The 12961-nt window shown below is 40.2% G+C and overlaps 1 protein-coding gene across 2 annotated transcripts in view; it reads right to left on the minus strand.

Moving 5' to 3' along the window:
* Positions 1-2780: 2780 nt before the first annotated feature.
* Positions 2781-12961, minus strand: part of agfg2 (ArfGAP with FG repeats 2) — a 32316-nt gene continuing 22135 nt past the window's right edge. The window contains exons 8-12 of one of the 2 annotated variants that reach the window (XM_062984010.1): positions 12051-12115; positions 7509-7595; positions 5326-5475; positions 5159-5244; positions 2781-2980 (exon numbers count right to left, since the gene is read on the minus strand). In XM_062984010.1, the coding sequence (XP_062840080.1) occupies positions 2918-2980; positions 5159-5244; positions 5326-5475; positions 7509-7595; positions 12051-12115 (451 nt within the window). In that variant the 3' untranslated portion in view covers positions 2781-2917. The remainder of the gene's footprint in view (positions 2981-5158; positions 5245-5325; positions 5476-7508; positions 7596-12050; positions 12116-12961) is intronic. The other variant, XM_062984011.1, reaches the window with a different exon arrangement.

The raw sequence follows: 12961 nt of genomic DNA on the forward strand, positions 1-12961 counted from the left end.
TTTCATTACCCTTTTATATATATAGATATACTAGCTGTGCCCGGCCACGCGTTGCTGTGGCAAAATATGGTGGTATGGCAAATAATGTATTGAGGAATTGGTGGTAGTTAAGGAAAACGTTTTACCTTACATTAAGTCCATTATAAATGGGTTATATAGCTGTGTGGAAGGGCCTTGAGTCTACACTGCCATATAATCCAGTGAAAATCAGATAATCTGTATTTTATAGGCAGTGTGGAAGAGGCCTGATTGAAGTAGCCCCGGGCTGAGTGGGTTGCTAGGAGACCAAGTGGGTGGAGCATAGCCTTCTAACTGACAGCAGACCAAGTGGGTGGAGCGTAGCCTTCTAACTGACAGCAGACCAAGTGGGTGGAGCGTAGCCTTCTAACTGACAGCAGACCAAATGGGTGGAGCTTAGCCTTCTAAACAGACAGCAGACCAAGTGGGTGGAGCTTAGCCTTCTAACTGGCAGCAGACCAAGTGGGTGGAGATTAGCCTTCTAAACAGACAGCAGACCAAGTGGGTGGAGCTTAGCCTTCTAACTGGCAGCAGACCAAGTGGGTGGAGCTTAGGCTTCTAACTGACAGCAGACCAAGTGGGTGGAGCGTAGCCTTCTAACTGACAGCAGACCAAGTGGGTGGAGCTTAGCCTTCTAACTGACAGCAGACCAAATGGGTGGAGCTTAGTCTTCTAAACAGACAGCAGACCAAGTGGGTGGAGCTTAGCCTTCTAACTGGCAGCAGACCAAGTGGGTGGAGCTTAGCCTTCTAAACAGACAGCAGACCAAGTGGGTGGAGCTTAGCCTTCTAACTGGCAGCAGACCAAGTGGGTGGTGCTTAGCCTTCTAACTGGCAGCAATTGGATAAAAACAATTCTTCCTCTCTCTCTAATTAGGACTTTATTTTTCTTTTCTTTTTGTTGTATGAACGTTAGAGGCATGGATGAGGGGTTGTGCTGCCATGTTTAGTGTTTCTGGGATGTGTAGTTTTGTTGTTTTGTCCTAGGCCGAAATTTCATTACCCTTTTATATATATAGATTAGTACAGTATAGTCTCACTTATCCAAGACTCGCTTATCCAAGCCTCTGGATAATCCAAGCCATTTTTGTAGTCAATGTTTCCAATATATTGTGATATTTTGGTGCTAAATTCGCAAATACAGTAATTACAACGTAACATTACTGCGTATTGAACTACTTTTTCTGTCAAATTTGTTGTCTAACATGATGTTTTGGTGCTTAATTTGTAAAACCATAACCTAATTTGATGTTTAATAGGCTTTTCCTTAATCCCTCCTTATTATACAAGATATTCGCTTATCCAAGCTTCTGCCGGCCGGTTTATGTTGGATAAGTGAGACTCTACTGTATATTTATAATCTTATATTATCTGCTTAGAACTGGATTATATGAGGCCCCTTCTTCACAGCTGTATAAAATGCACACTGAAGTGGATTATATGGCAGTGTGGAGTCAAGATAATCCAGTTCAAAGCAGATAATATAAGATTCTAAATGGGTTATATAGCTGTGTGGAAGGGCCTTGAGTCTACACTGCCATATAATCCAGTGCAAATTAGATAATCTGTGGAAGAGGCCTAAGTGAGGCCTAACTGTGCTTGTCCCCTGGGCTGAGTAGGTTGCTAGTAGACCAAGTGGGTGGAACTTAGCCTTGTAACTGGCAGCAATTGGATAAAAACAATTATCCCTCTCCCTCTAATTAGGACTTTATTTTTCTTTTCTTTTTGTTGTATCAACCTAGAGCCGTGGATGATGGGTTGTGTTGTCAAATTTCAAGGTTGGGGGGCCTTTAGTTTTGTTGTTTTGTCCGCTGCCCTGATGCCATCACTTTTTTATATATATAGATAACTAGCTGTGCCCGGCCACGCGTTGCTGTGGCGAAGTCTGGTGGTATGGGAAATAAAGTATTGAGGAATTGGTGGTAGTTAAGGTCAAGGGTAAAGGCTTTCCCCTGACATTAAGTCCATTATAAATGGGTTATATAGCTTGAGTCAACACTGCCATATAATCCAATTAAAATCAGATAATCTGTATTTTATAGGCAGTGTGGAAGAGGCCTAAGTGAGGCCTAACTCTGCCTGTTCCCTGGGCTGAGTGGGTTGCTTGGAGACCAAGTGGGCGGAGCTTAGCCTTCTAACTGGCTGCAACTGGATAAAAACAATTATTCCTCTCCCTCTAATTAGGACTTTATTTTTCTTTTCTTTTTGTTGTATGAACGTAGAGGCATGGATGAGGGGTTGTGCTGCCAAGTTTAGTGTTTCTGGGATGTGTAGTTTTGTTGTTTTGTCCTAGGCCGAAATTTCATTACCCTTTTATATATATAGATTGTGGGAGTTGAAGTCTGAAACACCTGGATGGAGGGCCGAAGTTGGCCCGTGCCTGCTCTGGAAGGTGCATCTCTTAAAGTGCAGGCCAAGAGGAGGACTGTGCAAATCAAATATTATCGTCTTCCTCCATTTGGGAAACTAGGGATGGGAATAGTGCAGCCATGGGCCAGCTTGGGTCCTCCTTGCGAGTGTTTTGGACTCCAACTCCCACCATTCCTCGCGGCCTCAGGCCCCTTCCTTTTCCCCCTCCGCCGCTTAAGCGGCGGAGGGGGAAAAGGAAGGGGCCTGAGGCCGCGAGGAATGGTGGGAGTTGGAGTCCAAAACACTCGCAAGGAGGAACCAAGGAATAGCCAGACACAAGTAATGTGTCTCTGCAGAACTGACTTCTTTTTGGCTTCGGATCCCTTCCCATAGCCACCTCCTCACCATGCAACACGCCTTCATCGGTTTTAAAGCACTGTGGGGAGCCTCCCCTGTCTTGACCAGGCCACGTGGACCAACGCAAGGGCAAGGCGTCCTCTCCAAAATGCGTTCAAAGTGCTTCCTCCGAGGGCTGCGGACCCCCGCCGGCGCTATAAGAAGGGGTTGGTGTGGGGGTGCTTCGCCAGGGAGAAGGGCGAGGGCGACATCGGGGTCTGCGGAGAGAAAAGAGAGACAGGTGAGCAAAGAAAGAAAGCTACAGATAAAGGTTGAGGAGCCTGGACTGACAGGTAGGAGGGAGGGGCTGGATGGCCATCTGTCGGGGGTGCTTTGAATGAGATTTTCCTGCTTCTTAGCAGGGGGTTGGACTGGATGGCCCATGAGGTCTCTTCCAACTCTACTATTCTATGATTCTATGATTCTAGGGGCCAGGCTTGGGTTCTGCTTCTCCAGAGACCCAGACCCAACAAAGCCACGGGTTCAAACTGCAGAAAAAAAAGAGATTCCACCTAAACATTAGGAAGAATTTCTTGGGAGGAAGAGCTGTTTTAATACGTGGGCCTCCAAGAGTCTCCCTCTCAGGAGATTTTGAAAGCAGAGCATGGGTGGCCATCTGTCAGGAGGGATTGAATGGTGTCTTCCTGCCTGAGAGAAAGGGGTGGGCTGGATGGCCTTTATGGATACCTTCCCACTGTAGGATTCTATTATTATCATCACCACCATCATCATCACTATTATTACTATTATTACTATTTTTATTATTATTATTTTAAGCAGATGCTGGTGGCCATCCATCAGGAGGGATTGGATGTCTAAATGAAAGGGATGGGCTAGATGGCCTTTATGGGCCCCTTCCAACTGTAGGATTCTATTATTATTATTATTATCATCATCATCACTATTATTATTATTATTATTATTTTAAGCAGATGCTGGTGGCCATCTATCAGGAGGGATTGGATGTCTAACCGAAAGGGATGGGCTAGATGGCCTTTATGGGCCCCTTCCAACTGTAGGATTTTATTATTATCATCATCATCATCATCATCATCATCATCATCATCATTGTTATTATTATAAGCAGATGCTGGTGGCCATCCATCAGGAGGGATTGGATGTCTAAATGAAAGGGATGGGCTAGATGGCCTTTATGGGCCCCTTCCAACTGTAGGATTCTATTATTATTATTATTATCATCATCATCATCATCATCATCATCATCATCATCATCATTATTGTTATTATTATAAGCAGATGCTGGTGGCCATCTATCAGGAGGGATTGGATGTCTAAATGAAAGGGATGGGCTAGATGGCCTTTATGGGCCCCTTCCAACTGTAGGATTCTATTATTATCATAATCATCATCATCATCGCTACTATTATTACTATTACTGTATTATTATTATTATTATCATCATCATCACTATTATTATTATTATTATTATTTTAAGCAGATGCTGGTGGCCATCTATCAGGAGGGATTGGATGTCTAACAGAAAGGGGGGGGCTAGATGGCCTTTATGGACCCCTTCCGGCTGTAGGATTCTATTATTATTATTATTATTATTACCATCACTACTATTATTACTATTACTGTATTATTATTATTATTATTATTATTATTATTATTATTATTATTATTATTATTATTTTAAGCAGATGCTGGGTGGCCATCTGTCAATCTTCCAGGAGGGAGTTGGACTGGATGGCCTTTGCGGTCTCTTCCAACGATAGGATTATATTATTTTTATATACAGTAGAGTCTCACTTATCCAACATAAACGGGCCGGCAGAATGTTGGATAAGCGAATATGTTGGATAATAAGGAGAGATTAAGAAAATGCTTATTAAACATCAAAATAGGTTATGATTTTACAAATTAAGCACCAAAACATCATGTTAGACAACAAATTTGGCAGAAAAAGTAGTTCAATACGCAGTAATGCTATGTACTAAATACTGTATTTATGGATTTAGCACCAAAATATCACGATATATTGAAATCATTGACTACAAAAATGCGTTGGATAATACAGAACGTTGGATAAGCGAGTGTTGGATAAGTGAGACTCTACTGTATGTGTGTTTATTGTAAGCCGCCCTGAGTCCCCTCTTGGGTGAGAAGGGCGGGATACAAATGTGGCAATAAATAAATAAATAAATAAAATTATATGATTTAAAATCTCCAGGTCTCTCACCTCAAAAGTTACCATTTGGGAGGGCCAGCCTGGCAGAGTGACCACAGACCGACCCCTTGGAGACCCTTCTGAAGCCCCCCTGCATGACCTCTCCCTGCTTTTGGGGGGGAACGGGCAGGACTGTTACCAAAATCGCCTACAAAGGCAAGAAGTGGGGAACAAAACAGGTGGAGACGAAGGGGTGGGTGCTCACCACAAAAGGATTGGTGGAGATGCCAACCGGCTGTCCGAGCGGCCTCTGTCCGGCTTTGGGCACGGCGAATCCGCTGAAAGGTGACCCTGAGGAGAGGGAGGCGGGAGAGGTAAACAAACAGACAAGGCGTCCAGCGAATGTCCCTTTCCCAAGGCTCTGTCTCTTACCACCGCCGTTCTGCTGGGCCAGGACCGCTTGCGGAGGGAAGAGGGGGGCCTGGGGCTGTGGCTGCTGCTGCAACGGAGACCCAAAGACCCCCGAAAGCGGGGAGGAGGAGGAGGAGGAGAAGCTGCTGGGAGAGCCCACCACAAAGGCCCCTGCAAGGAGAGGACAGAGAGAGAGAATGAGACAGGACTGCTATGTTTACATACATGAAAGAGAGAAGGGAGCAGGCTTGGGCCCTCCAGGTGTTCTGGACTGCAACTCCCACCATTCCTCACAGCCTCAGGCCCTTTCCTTTTGCCCCTCAGCCGCTTAAGCCAACAATAAACATAATAATAATAATAATAATAATAATAATAATAGGGAAACAATAGACATTTGGAAACAATCGACATTGACAAAATCACGATCTGCCAACTGCAAAAGGCCACCCTACTGGGATCTGCACGCTTCATCCGGAAATACATCACACAGTCCTAGAAACTTGGGAAGTGTTCGACTTGTGATTTTGTGATACGAAGTCCAGCATATCGATCTTGTTTGCTGTGTCATAATATAATAATAATAATAATAATAATAATAATAATAATAATAATAATACATCACACAGTCCTAGACACTTGGGAAGTGTTCGACTTGTTATTTTGTAATACGAAATCCAGCATATAGATCTCGTTTGCTGTGTCATAATATAATAATAATAATAATAATAATAATAATTTACAAAACTTTACAAAACACTGCATGGAAAGTTCCTTGACAAAATTGAAGGAAAAGCTGATAAGGAATAATAATAATAATACATCACACAGTCCTAGACACTTGGGAAGTGTTCGACTTGTGATTTTGTGATAAGAAATCCAGCATATAGATCTTGTTTGCTGTGTCATAATATAATAATAATAATAATAATAATTAATAATAATAATAATAATAATAATTATTATTATTAATAATAATAATAATAATAATAATAATAATAATAATAATAATACATCACACAGTCCTAGACACTTGGGAAGTGTTCGACTTGTGATTCTGTGATACGAAGTCCAGCATATAGATCTCGTTTGCTGTGTCATACAATAATAATAATAATAATAATAATAATAATAATAATAATAATAATAATGCTGAAGGAACATAGCCATACAGCCTGGAAAACTCACAGCAACCCAACAATAAACACAACAACAACAACAACAACAACAACAACAACAATGCTGCAGGAACATAGCCATACAACCTGGAAGACTCACAGCAGCCCAACAACAAACATAATAACAATAACAATAACAATAACAATAATAATGCTGCAGGAACATAGCCATACAGCCCGGAAAACTCACAGCAACCCAACAATAAACACAACAACAACAATGCTGCAGGAACATAGCCATACAACCTGGAAGACTCACAGCAACCCAACAACAAACATAATAATAATAACAATAACAATAATAATGCTGCAGGAACATAGCCATACAGCCTGGAAAACTCACAGCAACCCAACAATAAACACAACAACAACAATGCTGCAGGAACATAGCCATACAACCTGGAAGACTCACAGCAACCCAACAACAAACATAATAATAATAACAATAACAATAATAATGCTGCAGGAACATAGCCGTACAGCCCGGAAAACTCACAGCAACCCAACAATAAACACAACAACAACAATGCTGCAGGAAAATAGCCATACAACCTGCAACACTCACAGCAACCCAACAACAAACATAATAATAATAACAATAATAATAATAATGCTGCAGGAACATAGCCGTACAGCCCGGAAAACTCACAGCAACCCAGCAATAAACACAACAACAAACACAACAACAATAATAATGCTGCAGGAACATAGCCATACAACCCAACAATAAACATAATAAACATAATAATAATAATGATAATATGATGCCATAGCTTTGAGACATTGCATTTCAAGTAGGGTAAAACTGCATTAATTCGATAGTCTAGTCCAGGCATGGGCCAACTTTGGTCCTCCATCCAGGTGTTTTGGACTGCAACTCCCACCATTCCTCACAGCCTCAGGCCCTTTCCTTTTGCCCCTCAGCCGCTTAAGCGGCTGAGGGGCAAAAGGAAGGGGCCTGAGGCTGTGAGGAATGGTGGGAGTTGCAGTCCAAAACACCTGGAGACCACAAGTGAAAGAAGGGCTTACCTGGGCCCAAGCCGTTAGTCTGGAAAGGGTTCGTGGAAGGCAGGGTGGGCTGCGCTGCGGCAGACGTGGCAAAGGGGTTGGTGCAAGCTGGGATAGAGAGAGAGAGATGTCAGAGTAATGGTTTATATAGTGTGTGAAATGCTCACTCGTTAAAAGTAAGTGTGTGTGGTGCTTCGGTAAGCATTCCAGCAGAGGAATGGTTAATTGCATAGAATTGGATTTACTGCCTAGAGCAGGGGTCCCCAAACTAAGGCCCGGGGGCCAGATGCGGCCCTCCAAGATCATTTACCTGGCCCCCGCCCTCAGTTTTATAATATAATATTTTTATATCATTTTAAATAATATAATATATTGTATATACATATAATATTGATAATAATATTATAATGTTATACAATACTAGCTGTGCCCGGCCACGCGTTGCTGTGGCAAAGTGGTGGTGGTATTGGTTAAAAATTGTTGTGTAATTTTTATTTGACGTTATTTGTATTTTTTAATTAATTTTATTGTAAGATATCTTTTTATTTATTATATTTTATTATTTTCTTGTATTATTTTTAGTTATTTTCTGGTATTATAGTATTTTATTGTATTAATTTTTTAGTGTTTTTTATTATTTTTTATTGGGTTGCTAGGAGACCAAGTTGGAGGAGCTTAGCCTTCTAACTGGCAGCAATTGGATAAAAACTATTATTTCTCTCCCTGTAATTAGGACTTTATTTTTCTTTTCTTTTTGTTGTATCAACCTAGAGGCATGGATGATAGGTTGTGTTGTTAAATTTTGAGGTTGGGAGGCCTGTAGTTTTGTTGTTTTGTGAGTCGCTGTGATGTCATCACTCTTTTATATATATAGATAATACTAATAATACCATATAATAGTATTAATTATATGATATATATTACATATAATATTACAGTATAGTGGTATAGTTCAATATAGTAATATATAATGCTAATATTGTGCTATGCTAATAATATAATATATTGTATGTACATACAGCTGCTCTGAGTCCCTTTCGGGGTGAGAAGGGCGGGATATAAATGTAATAAATAAATGTAGTAAATGAATAAATGAATAAATAAATAATTTAGACTTAGGCTCGCCCAAAGTCTGAAATGACTTGAAGGCACACAACAACAACAACAACAACAACAACAACAATCCTAATTAACTTGACTATCTCATTGGCCAGAAGCAGGCCCACACTTCCCATTGAAATCCTGATAGGTTTATGTCGGTTACAATTGTTTTCATTGTTGTTGTTGTTTTGCACTACAAATAAGACATGTGCATTGTGCATAGGAATTTGTTTGTTTTTCCCCCCTCCAAATGATAATTCGGCCCCTCCACAGTCTGAAGGATTGTGAACCGGCCCTCTGCTTTAAAAGTTTGAGGATCCCTGGCCTAGAGAGTGACATTAATTCAGCTTCCGTTTACCTAGCCGGACATAAGTCACATAAGTCCCACATCGCCAAGAGACTGATGGGGAATGGACACCTGGCACATCGCCATTCGTATTTCGCAATGCAAAAAGTTACGAACTTATCTAACCAAATAAATAATAAATTCAAAAAAATGAATGTGTGTGTGTGTGTGTTTAAGATCCTTACACCACTCTGCAGAATATTTATTTATTTACTTAATGTATTTATATCCTGCCTTTCTTTCTCACCCCGAAGGGGACTCAAAGCGGCTTACAAATTATTATGTACACACACTATTTTATATTATTAGTATAGAACAATATTAGCATTATATATTACTACTAGCTGTGCCCGGCCACGCGTTGCTGTGGCGAAGTCTGGTGGTATGGGAAAGAAAGTATTGAGAAATTGGTGGTAGTTAAGGTAAAGGGTAAAGGTTTTACCTTACATTAAGTCTATTATAAATGGGTTATATAGCTGTGTGGAAGGGCCTTGAGTCTACACTGCCATATAATCCAATTAAAATCAGATAATCTGTATTTTATAGGCAGTGTGGAAGAGGCCTAAGTGAGGCCTAACTCTGCCTGTCCCCTAGGCTGAGTGGGTTGCTAGGAGACCAAGTGGGCGGAGCTTAGACTTCTAACTGGCAGCAACTGGATATAAACAATTATTCCTCTCCCTCTAATTAGGACTTTATTTTTCTTTTCTTTTTGTTGTATGAACGTAGAGGCATGGATGAGGGGTTGTGCTGCCAAGTTTAGTGTTTCTGGGATGTGTAGTTTTGTTGTTTTGTCCTAGGCCGAAATTTCATTACCCTTTTATATATATAGATATTGTGCTATACCACTATATTGTAATATTATTAGCAATATCACATATAACATAATATATAATTAATATTATTATATTGTATTATTATTATATTGTAATGCATTATAATATTGTTATCAATATTATTTGTAAATACAGTAGAGCCTCACTTATCCAAGACTCACTTATCCAAGGTTCTGGATTATCCAAGGCATTTTTGTAGTCAATGTTTTCAATATATCGTGATATTTTGGTGCTAAATTCGTAAATACAGTCATTACAACATATCATTACTGCGCATTGAACTACTTTTTCTGCCAAATTTGTTGTATAACATGATGTTTTGGTGCTTAATTTGTAAAATCATAACCTAATTTGATGTTTAATAGGCTTTTCCTTAATCCCTCCTTATTATCCAACATATTTGCTTATCCAATGTTCTGCCGGCCCGTTTATGTTGGATAAGTGAGACTCTACTGTATATACAATGAGATCTGCCCTGAGTCCCCTTTGGGTTGAGAAGGGCAGAATAGAATTATAAAACAGCGTGAAATAAGATACCGTGCAAAGATGGAAGTCAATTTTATTTCAAGTTAAGGTTTTTTTGTCTCTCTTTTTTCTTCTTCTTTATTTTCTCCTTTCTTTACCTTTTTGCTTCTTTAATATGTCTGTTCGTTGTTTTGTTACCATTCTCGAATCCCTATTTCCTTCCCTTCACCTTTCTGTTTTCATGTTCTGTATTGGTTTTTATTTTTATTATATGTAGAAAACACCAATAAAAATTATGTAAAAAAAAAAAAGAGAAGGGCAGAATATAAATACTGTAAATTAAATTAAATTGCCTGCTTTATTGGAACATGCTGGGTATTTTCTCTCCTGTTTCCTACCATCATAACAACAAAAACAACAACAACAACAACAACTTTATTTTTATATCCCACCTCCATCTCCCCGGAAGGACTCGGGGTGGCTAAAATGGGGCCAAGCCCAGGTAATCACAGTAACAGAAAATAAAATACATACCTAATGCAAATCCTCAACAAACAGAAATTAAAACCAGATAAAAACACATTTAAACGTAACAAGGATAAAGTCATATATGGAGCACTGTCTAGACCAGGCATGGGCCAACTTCGACCCTCCTCCAGGTGATAGGAATATGCGGGAGCTGAAGCCCAAAACACCTGGAGGGCCGAAGTCTGCCCGTGCCTGGGCTATACCGCACTCTGCTGCAGATAACAATTACCGTATATACTCAAGTATAAGCCGAGGCACCTAATTTTACCACAAAAAAACTGGGAAAACATTGACTCCAGTATAAGCCGAGATACCAATAAAATTACATTACTTGTGGCATCAGTAGTTTAAATGTCTTTGAATCTTTACATCAATTTACATGTAATTTAACATATGACTGTTCAACTCTGATTAAATCATTATTTTCATCTTCTTCAGTGTAAATGTGCTTATGTATCCTTTTAATAATAATAGTGAAATAATAATAATAATAATAAAAAAAAATGCAGTAAAATAATAAATGTATTAATAATAATAAAAATAGAGTAAAATAAATGTAAAAGTAACAACAATAATAGAGTAAAAACAGCTCGGGCTGTGGCTGCAATGAATCACTGCAATGAATCACTCTGACCAGGAGGTCATGAGTTCGAGGCCCGCTCGGAGCCTATGTTTGTCTGTTCTATGTTAAAAGGCATTGAATGTTTGCCTATATGTGTAATGTGATCCGCCCTGAGTCCCCTTCGGGGTGAGAAGGGCGGAATATAAATGCTGTAAATAAATAAAATAATAAATGTAGTAATAATAATTAATAGGCCCGGGCTGTGGAGCAGGCTGGTGAGCAGCCAGCTGCAGCCAGCTGCAGCAAATCACTCTGACCAAGAGGTCATGAGTTCGAGGCCAGCTTGGAGCCTGTGTTTGTCTCTGCCTTTGTTCTATGTCAAGGCATTGAATGTTTGCCTTATATGTGTGCAATGTGATCTGCCCTGAGTCCCCTTCGGGGTGAAAAGGGCAGAATATAAATACTGTAAATAAATAAATAAATAAATAGAGTAAAATAATAAATGTAACAATACCAATAATAATAGAGAAAAATAATAAATATACCATATATACTTGAGTATAAGCCGTCCTGAATATAAGCCCACCAGGACCCTCAACTGAGTATAAGCCTCACCCAAAAAAGGGCTGAAAAACTAGGCTTATACTCGAGTATATACAGTACTCCTTCAGCGTGTGCCCCAAAAAGTCAACTGTGGTGGACAGTTTGGAAGCTGTGCGGCTACTCACCTGCGTAGGCCGGGGCCGGGCTTTGTGGAGGCAGGACAGGAGACTGGCTCAGGGCCCCAAAGACACTGGGAAAGAGAAAAGACCACTTTTAGCAGCAGGGAGAAACAGGCCGAGGAACGTCTGACTGATGAAACTGGAGATGGTCACCCAAACGAGCCCGGTTCCCCATCTCCGTTTCTCCAGGGCTTTGCACTTCAGCTCTCAGGATTGACCTCACTATCAGCCGTGTGTTTGGGGCTTCTGGGAGCTGAAGTCCATTCCTTCCTTAGAGGACAAGAGCCAGTGACATGGCATTTGCAATGAGCCGGTGTGTTTGCGATTAGCTATCTATTGAAAGAACCACCGCCACCCAGGCTCATTTAGTAATGGTTTCCTGATGTTGCACTTGTTAAATATTTATGCTCTGCTGATGGTGTTTCGTGAGTTGCAAAGCACTCCTGAGTGCATTCCTTGAATGGAAAGGCCTGGTGAGAGCCTCACATTTTTATTCTCATCCTCACATATATGGTGGTATTATCATTATCATTGTTATTATTATTGACACAGCAAACGAGATGTATATGCTGGATTTCATATCACAGAATCACAAGCCGAACACTTCCCAAACTTTTAGGACCGTGTGATGTATTTTTGGATGATGCGCGCAAAAGGCCACCATACTGGGATCTGCGCACATCATCTGAAAATTATTATTATTATTATAACTTTATTTTTATATCCCGCTCCCATCTTCCCAGAGGGGACTCGGGGCGGTTCACATGGGGACAAGCCCAGTTCCAAAATAGAATAAAATACAGCATAATTAAACCAATCTGAAAATTATTATTATTATTATTATTATTATTATTATTATTATTATTATTATTATTATAACTTTATTTTTATATCCCGCTCCCATCTCCCCAGAGGGG

Source organism: Anolis carolinensis, chromosome 6 (assembly GCF_035594765.1).
Source record: "Anolis carolinensis isolate JA03-04 chromosome 6, rAnoCar3.1.pri, whole genome shotgun sequence".
Lineage (NCBI taxonomy): Eukaryota > Metazoa > Chordata > Lepidosauria > Squamata > Dactyloidae > Anolis > Anolis carolinensis.